The sequence below is a fragment of the Dama dama genome, chromosome 9 (assembly GCF_033118175.1).
Source record: "Dama dama isolate Ldn47 chromosome 9, ASM3311817v1, whole genome shotgun sequence".
In the NCBI taxonomy this organism is placed as follows: domain Eukaryota; kingdom Metazoa; phylum Chordata; class Mammalia; order Artiodactyla; family Cervidae; genus Dama; species Dama dama.
The window spans coordinates 97,244,619-97,271,579 of record NC_083689.1 but is presented as its reverse complement, the minus strand read 5'-3'; the positions used below and the strand labels follow the sequence as shown (position 1 = coordinate 97,271,579).

Sequence of the window (26,961 nt, the reverse complement as noted above, 5' to 3'; positions counted from 1 at the left end):
TCATTAACTTTTTAAAAAATTAGTTATTTTTGTGACTGCACCACATGGCTCATGGGATCTTAGTTCACTGACCAGGGATTGCACCGAGGCGCTGGGCAGTGAGCATGTGGAGTCCTAACCACTGGACTGCCACGGAATTCCCGGGTATGTATTTCATATGTAGTAGTGTGTACAGGAGTTTTAATCTCAAACTCCTAACTTATCTCTCCCCTGCACCTTTCATTTTTGGTCACCATAGGTTTGTTTTCTATGTCTGGGGGTCTGTTTATTTCTGTTTTTTTAAGTTTATTTGTACCTTTTTTTTTCTTTTAGATTTGTACTGTTTAAAATTTATTTGTACTTTTTTTCTTTTTAGATTCCACTTGTGACTGGTATCATATGGTATTTGGCTTCCTCTGTCTTACTTCACTTGGTATGATAACCCTGAGATCCATCCATGTTACTACAAATGGCTGTTGGTTGGGGCTAAGTCTCGGTCCCCAAACAGTGACTTCTGCGAGAGCGCATGAATGAGTATTCCCTGAGTGTCCTTGTCCCCACCTTGAGCCACAGCTGCCTCCCCAAGAGACCCTCAAGACCTGCAGGTGGGTCTGGCCCAGACCCCTCTGGAGTTGCCGCTTTGGCCCGGGTCCCAGTGCGTGTGAAGCCTTGTGTGTGCGTCCCAAGAGTGGAGTCCCTGTTCCCCCGCTTCCTGTGGACTCAAGCCCTGCTGACAATCAAAGTCAAATTCTCTGGGGACCCCTCTTCCCAATGCCTGACTCCACCCGAGATTGTGCAGCCTGACATGGAGCTCAGAGCTGTCACTCCTGGGGGAGAATCTCTGGGTTAAAATTATTTTCCAGCTTGGGGGGTCTTCCACGTGGTAGATATGGGATTTGATTATACCATGAAAGTACCCCAACTTTTTGGCTATAGAATATGGTGGTTTCTAACTTAGCCTTTGGATATTGAATATCTTTTCTGGTAGGTTGGAGTCTGTTTTCTCAGTGGTTGTTCAGAAGTTGGCTATGATTTTGGTGTTTTCATGAGAGGAGGTGGACTCAAGTCCTTCTACTCCACCATCTTGTCTGGATGATTTCTTTCAGTAAAGCCAGAACACCTGTGCCTAGAGATGACGGACATCCCTGATTTCCCTTCTTCTTCCTTCTGTTTTCCCTGCCTCCTCTGGCTGGGGCCTCGCTCTGGGGGGAAGGACCTGATCCCCGCTGATCCCCATGTGGGGGCACACTGGACTCCATCGCCACTGAGTCAGCGTGGTCTCAGGCTGCCACTGAGCCTCCTGCATTGATATTTTCTATTGTTTTCTGCTCTCCGCTTTACTGACTCCCTTTGATTGTTATTTCCTTCCCTCTGTTGACTTTGGGCTTTGCTTATTGTTCTTTTCAACATGAGGTTAATTGAGATTTTTTTCTTGTTTTCTTGAGCTAGGTCTCTATTGCTATAAACGTCCCTCTTTAGAACCACTTTTGCTGCATCTCATACATTTTTGGAAAGATGTGTTTTCATTTTCATTTGTCTCCAGGTATTTTCTGATTTCCTCTTTGATTCCTTCACTGACTTTTTTTTTTTTTTTTAGTAGCATGTTGTTTATTCTCCATGAGTTTGTGCTTTTCCCATTTTTCTCTCTGTAATTGATTTTAAGATTCATACCAGCATGCTTTTTCTAATATATGGTACCTCTCAAACAAAAATACATTTGCAAATTTAAGGCTTAAATTTATAAAAAAGATTAGACTAAAATAACTTTCCTAACTTCCTAACTGAAATAACCTTATTCAATTAGAAAAAACCACCTCATTTCCATATGCAATGATTTTAACATCCATATGCTTCAGAAAGCTGCTGGCAGTTTTAACAATGGCAGTTGATATTTACTGTCATCGTGATACAAGTAATATGCTAGGTACTTTATAGGTATTTTATTTAATGTTAACAAGCCTGAAAAGTAGATAGGATGCCTGTTTTATTAATGGAGAAAAATAGAGGCTAATAGGAATTAAGTGACAAGTGGGAAATGCTTGAATTGAGAATCACTTCTAATCCTGACTGATGCCAGTCTGTGCTCTACAGCCTTTCAGGTCCTTTAAATTTCTAGAACACATTGACTTTGTTATTATGCAATAATAGTAATATTCTAATAATCTTACTCAAATTAAAAATTCCAAAGGCTTGAGAGGCAAAGAAAATGAAGGTTAAAGACAACCACTAAACTCAGAAGCCAGCCAATGTGCAGTCTTGCACGAAACACCCCAGGCTCAGCTACACTCACGTAGAAGAGCAACAACATCAGAAAGCCTGAAACGTGAAGCCTCCCGATTTCCCGTACTTGGCTTGTATACAGATGGCACTGGAGTAAGCAACACATTGACACCACCAAGTATCAGTTTCAATAACTCTGTCATCATGTTCTCCCTTTAGAAGAATGAGTGGAGAACAAGAGTGAAGTTTGTTATAAATGTAAGAAGTCCTGATTATAATTCTGCTCAGCCAACAGCAAAGATCACAGGGAGCCCCAAAGTGCATTTATGTCAACTGGACTTTGGTTGTTTGCTTGGATCTCCATCCATGAGGGAAAATAATAATAGTGAAGATTAAAACATCAAGCCTTGGAAGCAGATGACCAATTGTTGGACCTAGAGGGTGGACTCTAATAATAAAGAATGTTCTTCTCTGGTGATTGACACCCTTGTATACCATGTGAATCAAATGTTCATTTCACACACAAGTTTTAGTACATGTTGGATGCTTTTGTGTTTTATTGTGGAGGTGGGTTGTGATAAGAATTCAAGAAGTAAAGCATAAAAGAAAATATGCCTAATGAAACTCTTCTGTGCCATTAATTCTAAAAATTCTGAAATATTGAAAATGTGGACCAAAAAGCATCACCTGCCATTTCAGTAAACAACAAATTATATCCACCATGAAGCCATCAGCCACTGCAGCTGCCCCTGATGGCACACCAGGAGGGGAATTCAGAATGGAGAAAAACAGGATACTGGCTCTGGGTATTTAAGATGCCTGTTAAAGAAATAATTTCAGTTGGTCTAGAATCTTGCATCTTCCCATTCATAGAAAAGCACTAAAATCATTAACTTGAAGATGTCTTGTGTGTGTATGTGTGAGATCAGTAATAATCTTTTCATGTTTGACTAAAAATTTTTTTTCAGCAGTAACTCCTACCATAGACTTCCACCTGGGCCTAGAGCAGTTTTTAAAGTAGTGGGGAGAGGCGGGCGGGTTGGGACCACCTCAGTCCAGCCGCTGGCAGTATCATGGCGATCTGGAACCTCCCTTCCCAAGAATATGAAAGTGATGGTGACTCTTACGAAGCGTTGGATTTGAGTATGCCAGAAGACACCACCGGTAGAATCAGGTGTTTGCCCGCAGCTTTGGACCTATGGTAGAAAAATACTCAGTAGCCACCCAGATTGTAATGGGTGGAGTGAGTGGCTGGTGTGCGGGATTTTTGTTCCAGAAAGTTCGAAAACTTGCAGCAACTGCAATAGGTGGTGGCTTTTTTCTCTTTCAGATTGCTGGTTGTGGTGGCTGTGTGCAGATCAACTGGAAGAGAGTTGAAAAAGATGTAAACAAAGCAAAAGGACGATGAGGAAACCAGCAAATGAGGCAGCACCCAAAATCAATAATAGAAGAAACAACAGAATTTGTCAGACAGAACACTGTGATATCCAGTGGATTTGTGGGAGGCTTTTTGCTAGGCCTTGCATCTTAAGAAGGTGAATGTTCTATCACAGTGGAATCACCTCTGAGAAGAGACTTGGTGGTGACAAGATGGTCTCGACCTTACACATTGACAGATTCTCCAGGATTGGATGATAAGAAACAGCTAGCTGGGCAGTACCAAGCTCACTGCTTAGCATTTTGCCATCTGAAATTTGACAAACGAGTATCTGCTGTAAAATGACCTATATGAGATATATATATATATATATATATACACACACACACACATATATATATATATATATAAAATAGTATCCCTGAGCAAAGCATAGCTTTCATTATTTTCTTAAAAATTTGTGTTTGTTTAAAATTTGCCTGTAAAACACTACTATTGAATGTAGATATGGAGAGATTAAAAAAACATCTGTAGGATATATTCCCCAGTAGAATATTATCTTCATTTTATTTTAAAAAAAGAAACAAACAAAACTCCTACATATTCTGTCCCCTCTTTCCCTCTTAGTAATAGTCCTCCTGAGCTTTCTGAGGGGATGCCTTCCCAGACTCCAGTCCTCAGTACAAAATATAGTTCTAAATTTTTAGGTTGTGTGTGTCTCTGTTTGTTTTTTTGTTTCCAGTTGAGTTTTGGTAACCAACAAAGGGATCCAGAACAGACTTCTCTCCCTCACTTGAACTCTACAAGGAATGGGAGCTTTGGTATCAGCAGAAGCCCCCTTGATCCTGTTTGCCCTTCCTCAAAAAGTCCAGATGAGTTTAGGTGAGTCTCTCTTAGGTCTCAGACATCTGGTCATTAGCTGAAGAGATTTTGTTGTTATTATTCAGTCACTAAGATAAGTCCGACTCTTTGTGACTTCATGGACTGTAGCACTCCAGGGCCCCCTGTCCTCCACTATCTCCTGGAGTTTGCTTAGATTCATGACTTTTTTTTTTTTGATTCATGACCATTGAGTTGGTGATGCTATCTAACCATCTCATTCTCTGTCGTCCCCTTCTCCTCCTGCTCTCAATCTTTCCCAGAATCACTGTCTTTTCCAGAGTCAGCTCTAGACATCAGGTGGCCTAAGTGTGGGAGCTTCAGCATTGGTTGATTGAATAGTCAGGGTTGATCTCCTTTAGGATTGACTGGTTTGATCTCCTTGCAGTCCAAGGGACTCTGAAGTGTCTTCTCTAGCACCACAATTTGAAAGCATCAATTCCTCAGCACTCAGCCTTCTTTAGACTTCCTTTGTGGCTCAGTGAAGAATCTGTCTACAATGCAGGAGACCCTACTCAATCCCTGGGTCAGGAAGATCCCCTGGATAAGGGCATGGCAACATACTCCAGTATTCTTGCCTGGAGAATCCCATGGACAGAGGAGTCCGGCAGGTTACAGTCCATGGGGTCACAGAGAATTGGACACGACTGAGCGACTAACATACACACACAGCCTTCTTTATGGTCCAACTCTCACATCCATACATGACTACTGGAAAAATCGTAGCTTTGACTATATGGATCTTTGTTGGCAAAGTTATGTCTCTGCTCTTTAATACGTTGTCTAGGTTGGTCATAGCTTTCCTTCCAAGGAGCAAGATACTGTTATATTTGGTGGTGGCTCAACGCCTGCCTTAAGAAGCAGGTTTTCTTAGAACCTTACTTGCAAGGAGAGGTACCTGGCTTATCCTCCGTTGAAAGACACTGGGAAGATTTAATATGTACCTACAGAACTTAAACTTCCAGTACTTAACAGGAAATTAAAGGAAATCTTGCCCTTAAGATGGCCAAACTGATATTCTTTTGAGGTTACAGAATTAACTTTTGTGTGTGTGCACAGCTAGAGAAAATCCGGCTGGATAAAACACCTTTTCACAATTCTGTCCTTAAAGTAACAAAAGCCTTTCTAGGAAGGACCTGCTTTTCTCTCCCTGTGTATTTGGAATGTAAATATTCCACCTGAACCTAGGCACCCCTCCTTGCAATCCCCCGTCCCGGCCTGCTCTGGTTTGAGACCTGGGTCTCTCATCCAGAAGGCACACATTTGGTGCACATTTGGCAGCCAGTTGGATAGACTGGAATTCCAAGCTATCCTTTAGTCTGGCTGTGCCAGCTCTCAAGGACAGTCGTCATAAGGGTCCCAGCCCTTGGTCATCTTCCACTTCATTTTACCTGCCTGCACAGTGATGGCCCCTCACTTTCTTAGACTTTGGGGAAGTAATCTTTGTAGCTGTTGTGAAGGCTACATGCTTAGCACTCCCTTGTGGGAACATGTCTTGCACCTCATTGGTGTGAACTGCTATAAAGATACTGCTTGTCAGTGACCAGGTGATGGACCCTTTAAATTGGAAAAGGTATTAAATTGGTAAATATTTAGAGAGCTCTCATTTTAAACAGCTGTTGTATTGGTACCTTTGCGGGGTAGGGGGGGAGGTGTGGAAATTAGAAGGTTTTATATATATATGTGTGTGAGTGCTCAGTCGTGTCCAACTCTTTGTGACCCCATGGACTGCAGCCCACCAGGCTCCTCTGTCCATGGGATTTCCCAGAAAACCAGCAAGAACGCTGGAGGCACAGACACACACCCCACACCCATCACACACCTGTATATAACCTAGGAACTCCCTTAGTTTAAAATAAGCAAAAGTTTGGGAAACATTTTTTGTGGTCTAGACTTCCTCTTAGTCTTATAGTTGCTAATAAAACATGAGATTGTTAATTAGATTAACAGGGAAGTAAGAAGCTGATGGAAAGTCTAAAGACTTCTAGCCAACGAGGTGGACGTTTTAAAGGGACTTGTTCCAAAAGGATAAAAAAAAAAGACAACAAACCTTCAGGTAGTTCTCAAGAAATGGGGCAGATAAAACAGATATTAATAGGATTAAAACAAAGGTTTGATACAATACTACCTAGTGTTGGGGATCAATAAGGGGTCCCTTTGTTCCATTTAACCTTGAAGGGCCCCAACCCAGTCTACTGTATTTACCTTAGTTTAAACAGTACATATATATTTAGCAGACTGGAAAAAATTACACTGAGATATCTGACCAGCAATTGCTTGTGGCAACGTTAGGCCAACCAATCAAGTTAAAAGATTAAAAAGGCCTGAGTCCACTGGTTCAGCTCCTCACTGGGAACCTCAAAGCCTTTTTACAAAAAAAAAGTAGATAATATGGCTGGAGGATAAAAAGGAAAGCTTCTGGGACTCCTAGTAAGACTAAGGCTTGTTGACGATGGGGTCCTATTGAAAACTGAAGTTTAAGGTATAAAACTGAGATGAAAGTTTCTAAACATTGGTACATTTCCATGGGCTTTATATGACATGGTTACATCTCCTGTGCCTAATTAGATTGTGTGATGGACCTTGTATCTCACCAGGGAATGTGTCCCCTGCCTACTTTAAGATGGGACATATATATCTGCCCCTAAGGTGATATTACTTAAACATACTGAAGGAAAGTATGCTAGCATTACCTAAGCCCACAAAATATTAAAAACTAGGAGCTAATATTCTGGGGTTCATAAAAACAATAATAGAGTTTTTTTGCTCTGAGTTTGACTTCTGCCCTCAGAAAGAGGGTCTTTGTTGAATACCTTGTGCAAACTTTTGAAGCCCTGATGAACTGAACCCTAAAATTCTAGAATATGGAATTCCTGATTTTCAGTGTAGTTGGAAATCTTATTCATTTAAAAAAAAAAGAAAAAACTAAAGAAAATGTAGCTGGGCAAATCGATCTTTTTATACCATTTAGGTGGCAAATCCGTTCTTAGGAGAGTTAAAAGCAACTGTCTAGCAAATCTCAACAAATCAAAAATTTAAGTACAGTCCACAACGACTTGAGACCGAGCCTGATTACCTCAATCAGATGGAATCTGAAACCAATGGGGGGGGGGGGGGGGGAAGGGGGAGGGGGAGAAAGCCTTTTTAAACTCAAACCTCTGAAAAAATCTCCCTCACCAAAAGCAAATTCACAGCTTCATTAAGGATTTGTCGTAGACAAATACAAATCTTAAGTCTTTTCCACAAATAGTAAAGCCTTAATCATCTGAGTAAATAAACTTATTTCACTGTTATAAACTAGTAAGTTTATGTTGTAATGCCTGACTCATAACTAACGTTTTAAAGCTCTAAGATCTCTAGTTATGTCTGTGCAAATTATACATAGGCCTCTCTCTCCTCTAGTATTCCCAAAATTTATAAAAGAGCTCTAATTTACTTAAAAGTGCTTGCAAATTAAATATTTCTAAGTATGAAGAAAACTGGCCAGATAGAATTTTAGGTTCATGTAATCCAGGAAATACTAATATCTGGTATTAAAGCTATCTTAAGCTTGTTGGCTTAACCAATAGACCTATCTTATTTTTATTGTACCTAGGTGTTTTGAAGGTCAGTAAGTTAATTATGTCTGTTGCAACGTTTGTCAGCAAGCAGAATTAACCTGATGTATTGTTTTTTTAAGTTATAAAATAAGAGTTTTCTGGTGAACTCTTTAGGAATAATGTTTTGGATCTACCTAAAATAGTTTCTCCAGATTTTTGGTAACTTGAAACTTTAGAACTTTGCTAAGGTAAATGGTGGAATTCACTGAATATCCAGATTATTTCAAGTAAGATAAAATCCTGGAACATTAATTGCTGAAAACTAAAGATGTTTGGTTATTAGACACATCTTGTAGCACATTGAGGAGAGATACTCTATGAGAAAGTGCATGTTTTTAGAGGTTATAGAATATGTTCATAAGTTTACCAATCAAGAAATACTGGTGTGTTCATAATTGCTTGCTTCTTAGTTTTCACTAGAAATCAAGGTTTTTAAGGATTGGGAATTAAGCTACTGGAAATATTTTAGTATGCAAGGAAAGCAGGATGTGTGTTTTCAGCAAAAGAAGGTATGAGGAATGGAAATGTATTGTGTTAAGGGAAAAGAGATTTTTGCGCTAAAGCTGATTAATTCTAAATGCAAAAGAAAAATGAAGAATAAACTAAATAGGTACAGAAAATTGTGCAAAGTTTGTGGAAAGGGAGGACTGAGAACAGTTTTGGACATAATTAGGCTGAGATTGGATTAAATTTAATTAGGTAAGTGAACTTTGTAATTCAAGGTAGATTGGTGCAGGGCTTGAGTTTCCTCTTCTGTTAAGAGGAAAAAGCTTTCTGGAAATATTAGGCTACTTTTGATACATGATTATGAGTTTATTTGTCTTCTAAATGATCTGTACTTACCTTAAAAATCTTTTGTCTCTTCGGTTGAATAAGTCTTGTTTCAATGACCTATGATTTTATTTGATAGTGTTTAAATGATCTGATAGTGTTTTAAAACTTTGGTGTCTCTTACAAACTTGCCCAAATGAAATTCTAAACAAAATTCTTCTGACCTGTAGCTAAGTTTGGGATGCTTCAAAGGGCCCCTGAAATATTCCCAAAACAGATACTAAATTAAATGAATTTATTGGGTATATTACATGGGAAATACGATCAAATAAGTGGTGGCAAAATTTTCTTATATGGGTAGATATCATTAATATGGATGTTCCAAATCTAAAATTCTAGTACATCCTGGTATGTTATCAAGTCATAATTCTAGTTATCTTAAAATGCTGTATGTCATAGAAATAACCAAGTTTCTTGTCAATTGTGTTATAATCAGATTTTAATTTAACCATGCCATTTTAAGTCTTTAGTCACTTATGTTAATAGACAATCATTACTTTACTCAGATGTTTTTATGAAGATCCTAAAGAAGGTTCATAAAAAGGACTATTGGACAAACAAGTTTCTGATGACTTTTAGATCATACTACTAGAAGAGGTAAGAAATTACTGAGCTCTAATTGAAAACCTGACTTCATCCAGATCAACAGGAATTATGAGCAATAAATGATTTATAATTTTACGACTTCTTTTCTTAAACACTGCCTTTTAATCTTTTTCAGAAAGCCTTTCTTCTTATGTTTTTACCTGCAACAAGTTGGTAATTGTTATCTTCATTTACAAAAGGTGTGATTTATCTCTACTTGATCCCTTCAGAATTTTTCTTCTCCAGCTGCCTCCGCTGTGGACTTGATGACTTATTGTGACCAGCTTACATCCAGTTACACCAGTTGTTTTAATCTGTCCTCTTGTTTCTCCAACTATTTATGCCTTGTCTCTACCTGCTATACTATGATTTTATTAATGATACTAGCTGTATTTACTCATATCCTGTCTATAAGATGGGCTTCCTTGGTGGCTCAGATGGTGAAGAATCCACCTGCCGTGCGGGAGACCTGGGTTCGATCCCTGGGTTGGAAAGATAGTTTTCTATTGCATTATGCAATGGTAACCCATCCTCTGACAAAATTAATGATGGCTGAAAGTCTTGAGGCAGTTGATCAAATGTAACTCTATCCAGAATAACTGTAATAGTGCAACTGTAGAAATGGGGAGAAGCAACAAGGGAAAATTTTCGTGGGTCATAATTCCTAGTGCTGTGGGAAAATTGGTCATGGAATGTCTCCCAAACCTTGATCTAATTTATGACCACAAGGAGGTGCTACGGACAAAAAAGTTGCCCATCATTTCAATAATGAATTAGCCCCACGATCAAGCCCTCAGCCACTGCACCTGCCCCCAACATGTACCCTGAGGGTAATTCAGGAATGACAAAAACAGGATCCTAGCCCTAGATAAAATACATAGCAAAGGAATTTCAATGCGGCTAGACTCTTTTCATATATAGAAAGGCACTAAAATCTTTTAACTTGATGTCTTTTGTGTCTGTGATTCACAGTAACTGTTTGATATTCAACCACATATTTTCAGCAAAAATGCAAAAACTCCTATATATCCTGACCCCTCCTTTACCTTTTTGGAACATTTTGTCAGAACTGAGAGGCTGCCTTCCTGGACTGTAGTCCTCAAATAAAACATAATTCCCAACTTATAGATGATGCATTTATGTCAGTTAACATCTATAAATTCCACTGGAATAAAAACATTTTTTTATATAAGGTTAGCCAAAAGGTTTGTTCAAGTTTTTCAAACCTGAACAAACTTGTTGGCCAACCCAAAATATTTATAATGGGTTTTAGTTCAATTTTTACCATACATCTCTGTGAACAAAGTATCAGAAATTGAACTAGTAGCTTCTGAGCAAAAATCTTTTAATTTCTAAGAGCATTCCCCCAATATATAATTAATGGTAATAACTTTAACTTTTGCCCTTTTTTTCTTTAGAAGGCAGCATGTGGGATCTTAGTTCCCCAAGCAGGGATTGAACCCGTGGCTCTGCATTGGACGTGCAGAGTCTGAACTGCTGGACCACCAGGTAAGTTCTGGTAATATTTTAAAAGTGTATTGCTTCAACGTGTATTTTTGTATGCCCAGAAATAGTGTCTCAGTTCTTTTACCCCAAACTCTATTTGCCTTAAAATGCCTAACTTTAAGTGCTAACAATTTATATAGAGGAATACTGGTTCTAATTCCAACACTGGAGAGCCTAAGATATTCTCAGTTCTCTCCCAAGAATATTTACGGGAATCAAAACAAGGAACTTCTTATTGGAGATCTGACCAAATGGCTACTCAAGTGACCTGTGTATTTATAAGAATCATTTCATTCTAAAAATAATTGCCCTACGTGGAGTGCATCCACTGATAACTTTAACCCCACTCCACCCCATTGAGTGCTTAGCAGTGTCTGGAGACATTTTTGGTTGTTTCACTGTGGGTAGGGGAGTTGCTACTTGCATTAAGAGACCAGGGATGTTGGTAATAATCATACAATACCCAGGACAGTCCAACATGGCACTAATGAGTCTGTGAACCCTTGAGTTACATGCAGTAAAGATACTGGAGCTCTGGTGAGATAGGAAACGCCGCAAAAGACAATGAACACGGTTCCTGTTCTGGTACAGCTGAGATGATAAACCACTTTAGATGTACTTTTTAAAAATGAAAATGGTCTACACAGTATTTATATTTAAATACTTTTATTTTTATTTCACAAAAAAAGCAACAGTGTTTGCAGGTACACATGCCTTTCAGTCAGTGCTGGTCATATGCAAAACAAGGTATCAGAAGTATAAAGAAAAATAAGCCTTTTCCCTTTACAAGTGACAAAACACAATTTGCATATATAATATTATATATATACATACTATTTTCAAAATCTTTCACAAAAGACAAGATTATGATACAAATTTAGAATTCTACCCACAAGCTCAGATTCAAGAAATTGGAGATCTCTGTAAGTGTTTAAATACAAAAACGTGATACCTTGACAAGTTTTGAAGTAATTACTTTTCAAAGTGTTTGAGAGACTATTCTTCACAGCAACATGGAACACTTGGCTTTAATCAAGAAAGCTGTAAGATTGAGTTTTGTCTCAATGTGAGTTTGTTGATTAATGCAAATATTCCAATTATGCTGTAATTGTCACTTTATACACATGAATATGTTACTGGACTGATGCTTTCTACACTTCAAGTTCTGGAGCATTTCATTCAGCTAAGCCCTGACCTTTACTTGCTTTGAAGTATTTCAAATTAAGAACTGTTGAGAAATACCGCTAAAGATGACCATGACTAACTCCAAAAAGATGCTCCCTTTTATTTATGGTCAAAGTTAAATGTGGCATGAATAAACTTTTATTTTCCGTACAGCAGCAGGTATAAGTAACAGCAAAGTATAAGCAAAATTTTCATCACTAGAACCTGAGAGTCTGATATGGTGAATAACATCTCTTTGCAAATTTTCTAGGAGTCCTACCATTCAATGTTTCTAAAAATAACAGTATGGCAAATCTTCAGCATTATATTGGTTATAAATTGCAGAACAAAAAAAAAACAGTGCTCAGAAGCTCGGAGGGAGGGAAGAGAGGGATGGATGGATTTTCCACATGCATTTTCTTTGCGACAGATAAATATGGAGTCGTAACATTTACCATGTGGTGGATGAACAGTCAATGTGAAATATGACTAAAGAATGCTGAAAGTTAACACACAGGTCTGGATGTATGAAATGCATGCAAAGACAAAGAGCTAAAGAGACAACATGGGCTTACGTTTCCGAGGACACTTGGAGATAACAGCAAACCCGGCAAGCACTGAAGACAAAAAGGAAAAATGAACAGGAATGGTTCGGCTAGTGGAGAAGGAGAGGAGACAGATGCAGCCATGCAGAAGAGCTCTGGGGAGGGAAGGGCCAACTCGCCCTCCCATGTGCAGGGTGTTGGGAGATGAAGAGCTTGCCACCCCAATTCTGCTTGGATCAGCTTTGGGGCCCATGTTGTCATTTACTAGAATGATGGCAATTAACTCAAAAAGATTCGCTCCAAAACCCAAAATGACTTCTACCGAGTACAGAAGAATATGTTACGGATGGAGCTGAGTCAGAATCCAGGCCTCAGAAAGGAGCTACTCTCGAGGGTCTTCACATGAGTTTGAATGAGTGCTGCTGAGAGGTGAAGAGCAAAAAAAAATTTAATCGCACCTGAAGTATTGTCTTTTTGACTTTCTGGAATTGCCAAAGTACAGGTCCCTCCGTTCTCTCCATTTCATTCAGTGTTGAGTCAACCCGAGACCTGCTGGATGTGACTAGCTCTCACAGCCCACCCGTATCCAAGTGTCTTCCCCCATCTTCCGGGCCACATGCCTGGGGCCATCAGTCATAGCACCTCAGTGCTACACCTTTAGCTCAGATGGCAGGGACCTGGTAGGGCACTTTTTGTTAGATACACTCAGAGCCCTGCAAGGGACTAACTATTAAAGGAAAATAACGGGGGAAGAAAAGAAGCAAATCATATATGTGCATGTATACACTTACAACTTTAAAGGCATATATCTGAGAGGATAAAAATAGCCACAAAATAGTAACTATACTAGCTCCAGCTGAAGGAGCAAATATGTGGGAAAGGAAGAAAAGTAACCTGCTCATCTAGGAGAGTCAATTTTCATTAGTTCCCTACATAGCCATGTAAAGGACTGAACACAACATAAAGCAACAAATGAAAACATTCGTGTGTATTAAGAATATTCCCCTGCCAAAAATATAAACCTCTATAAAACAAGCAGACAACATGCAACTCTTCTACTTGCTGTTACCACACAGGCAACAAGGGGAAGGGGAGAAGGGGAGGTTGTCATACACTTCTCCTCAACTTGCATTTGGTAACTTGACATCCACCCAAAGGACTAGGTATAAAATCAGGAACATGGAAACATTTATATACACTTTTAAAAAGGGCATAACCCGTCCCTTCCCACTAACTACTACCCACCCAATAATTCCTCCCTCTAAAAAAAAGAAAAAAAAAAAGAAAAAATTCCTAAATTGCTGAACTATTGCCCATGTAGGCAGCCAGGGAAGGGAGTAGAGGAGATTTATCATACATCTGGACCTTCATGTTTCATTATATACCTACAGATCCCAGCAAAGAACTGGGTACTAAATGAAATAACACACAAAATGTAGCAAACATTTATACATTTTAAAAGTGTATATATATGTACACACAAACACACACACACACACACACAGAGCTCTCCCATCCCTACTGCTCCAAAAACAGAAGCTGAACACCTATTCTTCTGCCACTACCCAATGAGGGAAAGCAAGTAAGGAAATTTTTCATAGAATCAGTCTCAACTTTCATTAAGTTCCTAAAGAGTCATGCAAAAGACTGGATTCAAGATGAAATGAACACCGAAAGAGGCAGAAACATTTGTATACATTTAAAAAATTTATGTATCTTGTCTAACAAGCTCATCCCCTATTAAAAACCTCAAAGACAAACAACAGAAAACCAAATCCTCAAGTACTCCTATACTACCGGTATACACAGGCTACAGAGGAGGGGGCGGGGAGATTGATTACACCCCGATCTGGGCCTCTGCATTATATTTGATATTTAGGAGTCAAAAAAGACACTAGGCTTGAAGTGAAAGGACAAATAAATGCAGGAAACGTTTGGACACACAAGCAAACCCAGAAACCCTCACCACTCTGCACCCTGCAAAAAATTATTCAAACGACTACGCTACTAGTCATTGCCTAGACAGGCAATAAGGGAAGGGGAGAAGAGGAGATTTTTTCATAGAATGAACCTTAATTTTCATCATGTACCTAAGAATCCCTGGAGAGGTTTAGGTACAAAATGAACTGACAGAAAAAAAAGGAACACAAACATTTATATACATTGTAAAAAGTACATATCCCTATGCTCCCAGGCAAGGGAGTGATAGAGGTAAAAATAATCTAGGCTGCTCTACAACTATTACCCACAGAGGCGACAAGGAAAGGGGAAGACAGAAGATTTTCCTACATCCATACCTCCACATCTCGTTAGGTACCTACACCTCCAAGCAAGGGATAAGTGCAAAATGGAATAACATGATATAGAAACAGGCACTGTATATATACAGATTTCAAAAGAATATATCCTGCCTCAGTCCCTTCCCAGCCCCCCCCCCAAAAAATATTCTAAAAGCCTAAACTACTTTAAAATTATTGACTACATGGATAAAAAGGGAAAGGAGAGAAGACTGCTCTGTATCCAGAACTCTGTGGTGCATTAGCAACCTACCAGTCCAAGTGAAGGAGAGTGAGTGAGTGAAAATCACCCAGTCGGGTCCAGCTCTTTGTGACCCTATGGACTGTAGCCTGCCAGGCTTCTCTGTCCATGGAATTCTTTAGGCCAGATTACTGGAGTGGGGAGCCATTCCACACTCCAGGGGATCTTAACTCAGGGATCGAACCCAGGTCTCCTACATTGCAGGCAGATTCTTTACCAGCTGGGCCATCAGGGAAGCCCCCGGGTGAAGGGCTGGGTACCAAATGAAATACTATAAAAAGGAAGTAAAAACATGAGTATATGTATGTAAAAGCATTTACCCTAATACCCACAAAAGAGCCCCTAAAACTAATCAACTACTCTACTAGCCATTGCCCTCTCAGGCAACACGGGAAGGGGTCAAGAGGAGATTGTCATACATGTGGACCTCCACGTCTCATTAGGTACTTTCACGTCCTATGAGAAGGACGTAGTACGAAATGATTAGTTATAATACAAAGTTATAGATTTATTTATATACATTAAGTACATACCCCACTGTCTCCCAACTCACAAAACAAAAACTACTCTAGCTACTGCCCAAAAAGGCAGTAAGGAAAAGGAAAGAGGAGATCTGTCATACTCTGAAGCTCCATTTTCATTAAGTACATATGCATTCATGCAAAGGAACACACCTAAAATAAGATACTAAAAAGTGGCATAACATTTATATACACTTGAAAAAAAGAATATACATCCCTCCCCCATCCCTGCCCTCAAGAACAGACTAGATCAAAACAACAGAAACTACAACCACTTAGGTATGTCCATACAGGCAATAAGGAGAGGGTAGATAAGACATTCGTCATACTTTGGGACCTTCACGGTTCATTAGATCTCTACTTATCCATGAGGAGGATGAAGGAAAGCCCAAACTACTTTAAAATTCAAACACCCACAAAATAGTGGCAAACACATTTAGACACATTTTAAAAAGAACATACTCTGCTCTTCTCTCACTATGACCATCTCCCTCCAAAGAAGGAAATCAAGTAACTACTCTGTAGCTATTGCCCAGGCAGGAAAAATTGAAAGGCTAAAAGAAATTTTCACAGGACAATGTCTCTTTCACTTTTCATCAGGATAAACTATATTAAGATGAAAGAATATAAAAACATCAAAACACATGCATACATTTAAAAAGTAAATACCCCCAAAGAACCACTCAAAGAAATCAATCAACTACTCTATGAGCTATTGCCCACATAGGCAACAAGGGAAGGGGAGAAGAGGAGGTTTATCATACTTTTGGACTTCCACTTTTCATCTGGTACTTAGTTGCCAATGAAGAGAATGAAGCACAAAAGAAAAGAAAGCAAAACCCAGCAAAAGTGAACACATAGGCTTTTAAAAATACAAATGGGGATGTAAGGGAGGAAGAAAAGAGTTAATTCCAATTTAAAAAAAAAAAAAGGCAAAGGGGAGAAGAACTACATCATACCTATGAAATTCAGGTCTTGTTTTGCAAACTCAGCCCCGAAATTGCTGTCTGCACATCTCCTGAGATGCATATACCTTCCCTGCACCCCCATGACATACAGAAGGATTATGTAAATATTCAGCAACCTGACTACAGATTATCGTTCCATGTGCATTAGATCAACTAGATGCTCAGAAGCTAACTCAGGACCAGGCTCTCTGTAATCCAGCAAACTCAGCACTTAACTTTCATTTCTTCCTTTCCAGTGTTCAGAAAGGATTCTGTTCTGCACCCAGGAAGACTGATGTGGCTCAGTCTATACCCAGAACTCTTCTGACAGCTCTGTCCCCGAAGTGGCTAAAGTACACATGAAAACACGAATGGTGGAGAACATTAGTGTTAAGTGGAACCTGCGACATTAAGAAAGTTCGTGAACACCAAAACAGTGGCAAACAACACAGTTTCGCTTAAAGATGGAGTGAGGCACAAGCTTATGGTGGCTACTGACTCTACTTCAGCTTACTATATCTAATCAGTTGGTATCAGCAAGCAACTAGACATCAACAAACTGAACTCCTTGGGGTTCTGGTTTCGTAGCCTTTCAGATCTCCAAAGCCTAAGCTTTTCTTCTACAGTTCCAGATTTCCATTGTTGTCTTTCCTAATAATGTAGCATGATGTGTCTTTTTATTAATTCAAGTCGACTGTCTCTCTGCATTGAATATAACACTTGTCAGACAGTTCTGAATTGTGTCATGGTGTGTGCTCATAGAACAAAGAACTTCTGTGCTTCTATCTGTTTGAGTTCTCAGAAATACGGTGGTGAAGTAAAATTCTGGGGGGAAAAACTTCAAAAGCTCCAACAATACTTATCATACCACACGGCCTACCCATTATTTAACCTTATATTCCTGACTTAAGAGTTGGTTTTTGGAAGCCCTGTATAGATAGGATAGCATAATATTAAAAAAGTATGGAATCTCACAGGAAAATCTGAAGTGAGGCCTATAAATGAAAAATACAGTTGGTATGGATCTGGTATTATGGGAATGAATGGCTTTTGAGTACAAAGATAGAAATGGATTATGAGTTACCTCCTTTTTAGCCCATGTTTTGATAAAGTTTTAATTATAACAACCTCTACCCCGCTCCTGACACACACATTCCCAGGAAAGAATGATATAATTCAAGACAAGATTTGCCATATGCAGAGCTAACAAATATTACAGGAACAATGTGAAGATGGGCAGGCAAAATGGAAGAATCTTAAATGATTTTGAGAAGTAGCAAAGTTTAAACTCTGTATCAAAGTGGACTTTAGTAATATGGTTTAAAAAAAAAAAAAAACCCAGCAACAAAAAATCCTCCAAAATTTTAGTATTTTTCCCCACTCTAAAAATATAAAAACACACTTTCAAATATTGACTAAATTATCATTCATTTACTGAAGCACAAGAGGAATAAAGACCTACAATCACCCTAGTTTCAAAAAAACATCTTCAGATGATTCTGTGATTCTCAGATAACAGTATTTTCTACTCTAAAATACAGAGATAAGTGCTGTTTAGAAAACACTAAATTGGGAGAAAACATACTAGGGCTAAAGAAGGTTATCTTTAGTTTCTATTGCCAGTCTTTTCAATTTTGCTATATAAAAATATTTTCATAAAATAAAATATAATTTTATACATAATTCCTATATTCTCACTTGATACCTGCTAAATAAAAAAAAGGTGACCTTTCCCGTTGTCTGATTCAGTGGAGTGTTTTAAGTGCTGAAAAATGGGTAAATACCCTTTTTATGTACGTAGGTGTTTTCAAGCAAAATAGAAAGTACAATAAATACTAGGGAGAAAGCTTTTCTCCTAAGAATCAAAGAAACACAACAATCTAGGTATAAGTCTGCATAGCTCAAAAAATTCAAGTACAGTATTTCCCCTTTAGAAGGAGTAAAATTGCCATGTAGTTTTGGATACTTTCTTTCTTTCCTTGGCCATTCCCTATAACCTGTTAGTTTGGCCATTACAAAAGAAAACTTTGATTTTTCAACTAAAGAAAAGTACTGTTTCTGACAGTAGAAAAAATTCAAAGCCCACCATATTAAACCTAAATCAAGTTATTCCTATCCACATTCTCTTTATTCCTTTAAGGTACCATGGTGAACTTCAAATAAAAATGTTCAATTTCTCAAAGGCCCTATTTTAAAATATACTAATATGCAACTCTATCATATAAAATGAAAAACCACTCAACGGGTATGATTAAGAGAAAGTGTCTGTGATCTACCATGCCAAAAAGCAACTTAAACAAACTGTAAACTGTAATTCTTAGTAAGAAAGTCATGATAAGAGACACCAGTATTAAAAAAATGCCATAAATGCAGAAATACTTATTTATAACATAAGGGATATCTATGGCAGGGAGTGATAAAGGTGTACAGAGATTTGGAGAACACTGGAATTCCTAAGTAAAATATTAACGCTAACTTGGTTTGAAATATTTTCCTGAAAGATGAAAAATAAGGTGTTAAATATTTGGAAAATTTAATCTTTTGGCCTTGTTATTTAGCTTTACAACAAAAATTTAAAAATTCTGTAGCACCTGACTATTCTTCAGAAAAAAATATAATAGTTATAAACTTTTTCCAGAAAAGAAAGGATTATTCAAAACCCCCAAATCAAAGTAGATCCGCACACCTGAGGTCAGTTCTGTACAGCTGCATGATTCAATGACTTTATTACCATACTTTTTGATGCTAACTTGGAACCACATTCAAATATCTATCAACAAGAAGCAACAAATGGCTAACCAACCCGCAGCCTGCAAAGATGGTGGCTCCCATTCCTTATTTCACGGTGTCAACATTTAGCCAGAAACTGAGAACAGAATTGCAAAACAGATTTTTTTTTTCCCCATTTGAATATCTTCAAAGTAGAAAAATTACCCATTGTTTTTGTAGATGGTTGGCATACAGGTGAATATAATCTGGTAATAAATAACTACACACTGCCCAAAGACATTTCAGAAAAGACAGATGAAAAAATACAGACTGGCCCTGAGCAAACTAGAACTCCTAAGAGTGCAAACAACTCAGCAGCGATCCTGGTTTCACCTTGGCTTTTGCAAAAGCAGCAGAGGCCCAGTTAACAAGCTCTCTGAACGGGTGATGAGGTACAGGTGTGCACGCTACAGCCAATATGTCAGAGTTTTAAGGTTCTTCTCCACCCACTGCATGTTCAGCTGAATGACTTCCAACGCCTCCTGGACACAGCGAAGTCGAAAGGTGGCCTCTGACTGATTTTCAAAGAATGCCTGGACCTGTAAGTTGCACACAGAAGTATTTCAAAAGAAGAAAAGAATGGTATACCGCAGCTTTGAATATCCTTTTCAAATAGGCTTTAACTTAGTGATGGTCATGCTGATGTGAAGCTGTTTTACAAAGGAATTCCCCTTACTCCCACAAGGATGAATTTTTCAAATTTCAAGTGGGGGGGGCGGGGAGGGTGGAAAGGCCAAGTAACAGTAAATAAGGTAGAGTCTAAAGTTAGGCCTGGGGTCTAATTTTACCCTCTGAATGGAACTCTTCAAAAACAGTCTAATCGCCAATTAAAAATAAACTTGGCATATGTTGATCTTAATTCAAAAAATCATCTGTATCAGATGGGAGACAATGGCATACTGTGGAGGATGGAAGCAGAACTTTTCCTCCTTGCTGTATATCCACCCTTTAGAAATAATCCCAGCGCAGGATCATTAGCGCTGATGCAGGCAGGCAGACTGAAGGGACGGGGCTTGGCAGGGGAAACCACCATCTGACTTATACTGAGCACCCTGAGGGCGAAGGGATGGCCTGGTCTCCCCAACAGCATTTGATGCAACCAACCTCAGATAAATGTGCCTTTGTTGAAAACTGGTGAGTTGATCCAGCAATGATACTTTGTATGGTATAGGACCCCAGATGGAACCTGAAGAAACACAAACGTAAGGGCAAAAGGCAAAAAAGAATGAGTCAGTTGCTGGTAAACCAAGTTTCTGAGTGCAAAGGACATGCTTATTGTAAACTCCACATGCCTGAGGCAGAGTGGAGTCCTGCTCCTGGGAACTGGGGGGCTTGGTGCATCGGGAGTCACCACACACACCTCTCCCAGTAGGCAGGAGAGCCAAAGAAATTAACAGCCCACGTTTGCCTCAAAAACAGTATCACACACCCAGAAGGTGTCATTACTGATTTAAAAGGGAAAAATGAGCGACTTGTGCTGTTGAGCTGGGTCTGAGTTTGCAAATGATCCCTTGGTAATGAGGAGGTGTTTGCAACACACACATGAAACTAAACAGCCATCCTGAACTAGTCCGTGGCCGAGCCAAGTGAGCTGGCTTCCCCGGTGGCTCAGACAGTAAAGCATCTGCCTGCAATGCAGGAGACCCAGGTTCGATCCCGGGTTGGGAAGATTCCCCTCGAGAAGGAAATGGCAACCCACTCCAGTACTCTTGCCTGGAAAATCCCATGGACTGAGGAGCCTGGTAGGCTACAGCCCATGGGGTTGCAAAGAGTCGGACACGACTGAGCGACTTCACTCACTTAAGCTAAGTGAGCTTGTGCGGAGCAAGGTTGGGCTTGACTAGTTCGATTACTTAAAACACCATTGTTAAACTGACTTGCATTAGGGAATGTTGTTTACAAATGTGACTATTTCCGTGTTCGTTAAACTATCACTGAAGCATTGTTCCTCTCACAGCAAAGCGTGACTCTTCTGAACTAATACAACCCTGGGGACTGCTTTCAGATGCAAGGCTTTCAAGTACTGAAAGTTAGTAATTCTCTGAGCAACTCACTTCTGCACAAGCTTACTCCAGTGCTCTTTGACAAAATCCCAGGCCAGCAAGTGTCCAGGAAAACGCCGGGCCACCGTCCTAATGATGAACGACAGCTTCTGTGTTCGGATGAGATCTCCATCGAGGCTCTTTTTCATCAACCTGGAGAGCAGAGCAGATTGAGCTTCCAAAATAATTATTCATGATGAAGTGATGACTGAATTTAAAATAATACTGGTCTCCTAATTAAAGCTCTGTGGCAATTCAAGAGATATATGTTTTGGTTCCGTCTAAGCTTCATTAACAGTGAAAACTTGTCATGTTTCTATGTGAAGGAAAAACCAATGAGATAAACACATTAATATACTGTTACATAGTAATAAATTGTTCTTGATGTAAGAAGGACATTTAGGGGGAAGAAAAGGACATTTAGGATATAATCTCCAGTAGAATTTATTATAATTCTGAAAGCTGGTTCTGTTTTTTCTGTTAAAAACTTTGAGTAGGGAGATATCTTATTACTTTTAAACTGGGCTGTCATATAAAAATGAGGATACTTTTCAGAATGCACTCAATAAATTGATACTGATATGTGTACTAGATAATGTTCTAAATTACTGAATAACAATGTTTGAAATAGGTCATTACTATCTATCCTCATTTTATAGTTTAAGAAGCCGAGGTTATATAATTACCCCAGGGACACAGCTATTGCTAATAAATATAAAAGTTAGGCATTTGAACATAAGCATTTGCTATGTGATAATATCTGCTTATATGAGAACACACATACCCCTAAAAGAACTCAGCAATATTTTTAACAGGAAAAAAACCCAACTGCTCATCAAGACATGATGGGTTGAATAAACTATGATAGAGCCATATTATGGAATAATACACAGCAATTAAAAAAAAATGGAGTAGGCTTTGCGGCAAATCTCAAAGACTGATCATTCACTAAACGAATGTCACAAAACACTGGGTACAGAATAAAGCAGTAAGTACATAGTCCAGGACTGACCGTGTTAACAGAGGAGAGGATAAGAACAGAAGTGAAGGATCAAACGAGATCATTTTGTGTATTACTCCATCTCTTAGTGAGTGAGTGAAGTCGCTCAGTCGTGTCTGACTCTTTGCGACTCCATGGACTGCAGCCCACCAGGCTCCTCGGTCCATGGGACCCTCCAGGCAAGAATACTGGAGTGGGTTGCCATTTCCTTCTCCAGGGGATCTTCCCCACCTAGGGATCGAACCCAGGTCTCCCGCACTGCAGGCAGACGCTTTAACCTCTGAGCCACCAGGGAAGCCCCACTCCATTTCTTAGGTACTGTGTAAAGACTTTAGAGTGGAAATTTATCAGCATATTCCTGGTCTAAAACAAAATCTTTTCTCTGTTTGCTTGGGTCAGAGCCTGGCTACTACTTTCAAGAAAATGACCATTTACAGTGCATCCTTTGGAAAGTGGGTCTGGGCAGCTGCTGAAGACATCTCAGGGACACTATCATGATTTATCTGAGCAAAACTGTACAAGAGAAGCAACAAGACCCCAGCGCCTCCCTCCACCCCTTTCTGGGCACTGACTTTCAAGACGCCTCCATTGTCTCGGCGACTCAGAGCGCCTTTCCCCTGTTCTTCCTGTTGGGAGACCGTCTCACTGCCCTTCTTTCCTCACATGAGCCTTCCATTCCCAGGTCTTCCTCAGCTGAGTAATTAAAAAGTCTGGCAGATTCACCTGATGGTGTAACCTGTAAGCTTTTGCATAGTACCTTTTCCTAAAGTGTCTGCATTTTCAAAGAGACAGCTGGGACAGAACCATGCCTTTGCCCAGAAAGAATGAAGCGCTAAGTGTGGAATTAAAGACAACGTGCCAAGGGGAAGAAGACATATTTAAGAAGAAAGCAGGGCTGTGGCTCTTGGCATCTCCAGTTCCTTCTGGGCATAGCACTGTCGCCTGTGGGGACAGGTCTGGTCCCTGAGATGAACCCCTGCACGTGGAAAAGTTCTGGACATTTGTTGCACAACCAGTAGGTCTCCTCACCCCACTGCCCAGATCAGGCCTGGCCTGTGAGCAAAAGGAGGAGAAGGGGGATTCCCTGCCCTGGAGGGTCTCTGTGCTCTGATGCTTTTGGTTTCCATAGATCATACTCCTTTGGTGGCTTCATACCAGTAAAGCTTCCGTACATTCTCTGAGCTGGCAAGAGCTTCGAGTATTTTATTCTTCTCTGCTTCAGAGCCTAGAGAGACGTATTTGCTTAAGAGGAATGACCAGCCGCTCTCAGTTTTTGCTCCAACCTTGAACACAGTCGTCATGACATCCGTAGGCAGGCTGTAAGAGAGGTGGTCCGATATGAGAACAACCAGAAAAAAACACTGAATGCAAAGTCAAGGAACTGACCAGGGGCAGTGCTTTGGGGACTGAGCAGGTAATAATAAAGAGTCTTCGCTGTATAATTAATTGTCAGGAAAATGATGAATCCAGTGGCTGCTCCTTTCCTAGTGATGCGACTAAAAACCATATTAATTCAATACGGTAATCATTTACTCTTCACCCACAAAGAACCAGGCAGGCAACTGGCTGGACGCTGTGAGCAGGGAAAAAGAATAAGACATAGTTACTAGCTGCTGGGAGGCTCATGGGCTATCATCAAGTACAGAACGATAAATACAGACATCATAACACAGCATGATACGTCCCACGGTAGAAATCTATCAGCAAATGTAGCAGGAGGGGTGAGAACAGGGGTAGGAGCACAGTTTTCTGTCTTAATTAAGATCTCAGAGCTGGAGAGGGCTTCAACAGGTTACCCCAATATCCTACACCCCAAGTCTCCACCTGGTGTTTGAATCTTTTCCCATATACCCAGTAAGAAACCTGGCGAAAACCAATCATCATAAAAACATTTCTACTAACTGCTAATGCCACCTGCTATGTTTTATTCCTAAATTAAGAGAGACCTGTTTGATGCCTCAAGCTATTAGGAGGGTGGCTATCAAAAGCTCAGAGAATAAGTGTTGTCAAGGATGTGGAGAAACTGGAACTCTTGTACGCTGCTGGTAGGAATGGAAAACAGTGAAGCCCCTCTGGAAAACATTATGGGTATTCTTATAAAATTAGATATAGAACTACCACATGACCCAGCAATACCACTTCTGGGTATATATATGAAAGAAATGAAGCAGGTCTCAAAGAGGTATTTGTACACCTATGTTCATAGCAGCATTATCCATAGGAACCAGAAGGTGGAAGCTACCTAAATGTCTATCAGTGGATGAAGAGATAAAACAAAATGTGGTATATACATACAGTGGGTTACTCAGCCTTAAAAAGAAAGGATATTCTGACGTATGCTACAACATGGATGAATCTTGAGGACATTATTAGGTTGTCTATGACCAACCTAGACAACATATTAAAAAGCAGACACATTACTTTGCCAACAAAGGTCTGTCTAGTCAAAGCTATGGTTTTTCCAGTAGTCATGTATGGATGTGAGAGTTGAACTATAAAGAAAGCTGAATGCCGAAGAATTGGTGCTTTTGAACTGTGGTGTTGGAGAAGACTCTTGAAAGTCCCTTGGACTGCAAGGAGATCCAACCAGTCCATCCTGAAGGAGATCAGTCCTGAATATTCATTGGAAGGACTGATGCTGAAGCTGAAACTCCAATAGTTTGGCCACCTGATGTGAAGAACTGACTCCTTGGAAAAGGCCCTGATGCAGGGAAAGATTGAAGGCAGGAGGAGAAGGAGATGACAGAGGATGAGATGGTTGGATGGCATCACTGACTCGATGGACATGAGTTTGAGCAACCTCCAGGAGTTGGTGATGGACAGGGAAGCCTGGCGTGCTGCAGTCCATGGGGTCGCAAAGAGTCTGAGTGAGTGAACTGAAAGCCAGGCACAAAAAGACACTTTCTGTATGATTTCACTTATATGAGGTACTTAGAGCAGTAAAACTCCTACAACAGAAGATAGAATGGTGGCTGCCAAGGGCTTGGGTGAGGAGAAAATGGGGAGCAGTTGTCTTGTTCAGTTCTGCAAGGTGGAAAAGTTCTGGAGATTCGTTGTACAACCATGTGAATATACTTACGCTACTGAACTGCACACTTCAAAATTGTTAAGATACTAACGTCTATATGGATTTGATCACAATTAAAACAACAGTCTGGTTTGAGAATCAGTTACCTAGAGTTCACCTACATTAACGCTCGGCTTTATTACCTTTATGATTCAGGACATAAAGATTCTGGTTTCACTACATGCTGTGGGGCCCACAAGAGCAAGAGCATACATCACCTCTGAGTGCCATTGGACGCCACCCAGTCATTGAAGAGCTTCAAGGCAGCAGCGCTGCAGTTCTCCAGGCTGTGGGTGCAAGCGAAGTCCAGCAAGACCGACCGGAGCTCTCGAGTAGACGGAGTGCCCTCGTCAGTCCAAGTCTGCTGTTGGATCTGGCTTTGAAGCAATTTAAATACCTTGTTCTAGAGAGACAGAATGGATCATAACAGAATCATAACAATGAGGGCAACCAGGAAAATCAGGACAAGATCTCTTTTTTTCCTACATTTACCCAAAAAGAAAAAAAAGTGGGGAACATAGTTATTACTTATTTAAATAACAACTGACATATGAAGCTCACAAGTGTTGGGATGAAACCATTCAATATCACTAAGGCTATAAATAAGGTTGCTACAGCCAAGGTGGACTTAATGACATAGGACAGAAAGAATTAATGACTTTGTGCAGTAGGGAACATTTCTTCTGTGTATACTCAGCTAGAAGCTGCTTTCCTGCCAAGAAGTATCATCTATAACCACTGCTGGAAGAAAGCGGAAACTTCCTGACCTGGTGACTTTAGCATCCATAAATCCATTAAGCAATGAGAGAAAAATACACTTCTTTCTGAATGCGTAGGTGGTTAAATGTTTCTGAATCCATTATTAAAGGAATATTTAAAGTATCATCTAGCTTGATGCTATAACAAATTAATCTAATCAAATTAAGAAAATGAGGCCTGCAGGGAAGAACAGTTGTTTGTAAGTTATTTTTCCTCCCTCCCCAACTTTTTATTTAAAAATTTTCAAGTCTACAGAAAAGCCACAAGAATAGTAAAATGAATAGCCGTATGTCAGAGTCACTGTTTTGGTAACACTCTTACATTTGTGTATAAGACAAATATACACACACTTGGTTTTTCTGGGTTTAGTTCAACCATATGACAGCAAGTTACAGATATCATGAGATTCCATTTATAAATAATTTAGCATGCAATTCTCAGAAATAAGGACATTCTCCTATGTAACCACAATACCTTATCACACTTAAGAAAATTACCGGTTATTCAGTAAAATCATCTACAATTAAAGTCCATTGTTGTAATTACTTTTGAAAGAGATCTCATTCTTAAGTATGTATTTATGGTATTAAGGCTTCCCTGGTGGCTCAGTGGTAAAGAAACCGCCTGCCAAT

General features: G+C 39.6%; 1 protein-coding gene and 1 pseudogene across 4 annotated transcripts in view; one reads left to right on the top strand and one right to left on the bottom strand.

The window, feature by feature from the left end:
• Nucleotides 1–3,272: 3,272 nt before the first annotated feature.
• LOC133061499 (FUN14 domain-containing protein 1-like) lies at nucleotides 3,273–3,730 on the top strand (annotated as a pseudogene).
• A 7,896-nt stretch (nucleotides 3,731–11,626) lies between these two features.
• LNPEP (leucyl and cystinyl aminopeptidase) overlaps nucleotides 11,627–26,961 on the bottom strand; it is a 103,273-nt gene continuing 87,938 nt past the window's right edge. For all 4 annotated transcript variants that reach the window (XM_061152068.1, XM_061152067.1, XM_061152069.1 and 1 more), the window contains exons 14-18: nucleotides 25,789–25,973; nucleotides 23,659–23,820; nucleotides 21,516–21,656; nucleotides 20,566–20,647; nucleotides 11,627–20,000 (exon numbers count right to left, since the gene is read on the bottom strand). In XM_061152068.1, coding sequence (XP_061008051.1) covers nucleotides 19,869–20,000; nucleotides 20,566–20,647; nucleotides 21,516–21,656; nucleotides 23,659–23,820; nucleotides 25,789–25,973 — 702 coding nt within the window. In that variant the 3' untranslated portion in view covers nucleotides 11,627–19,868. The remainder of the gene's footprint in view (nucleotides 20,001–20,565; nucleotides 20,648–21,515; nucleotides 21,657–23,658; nucleotides 23,821–25,788; nucleotides 25,974–26,961) is intronic.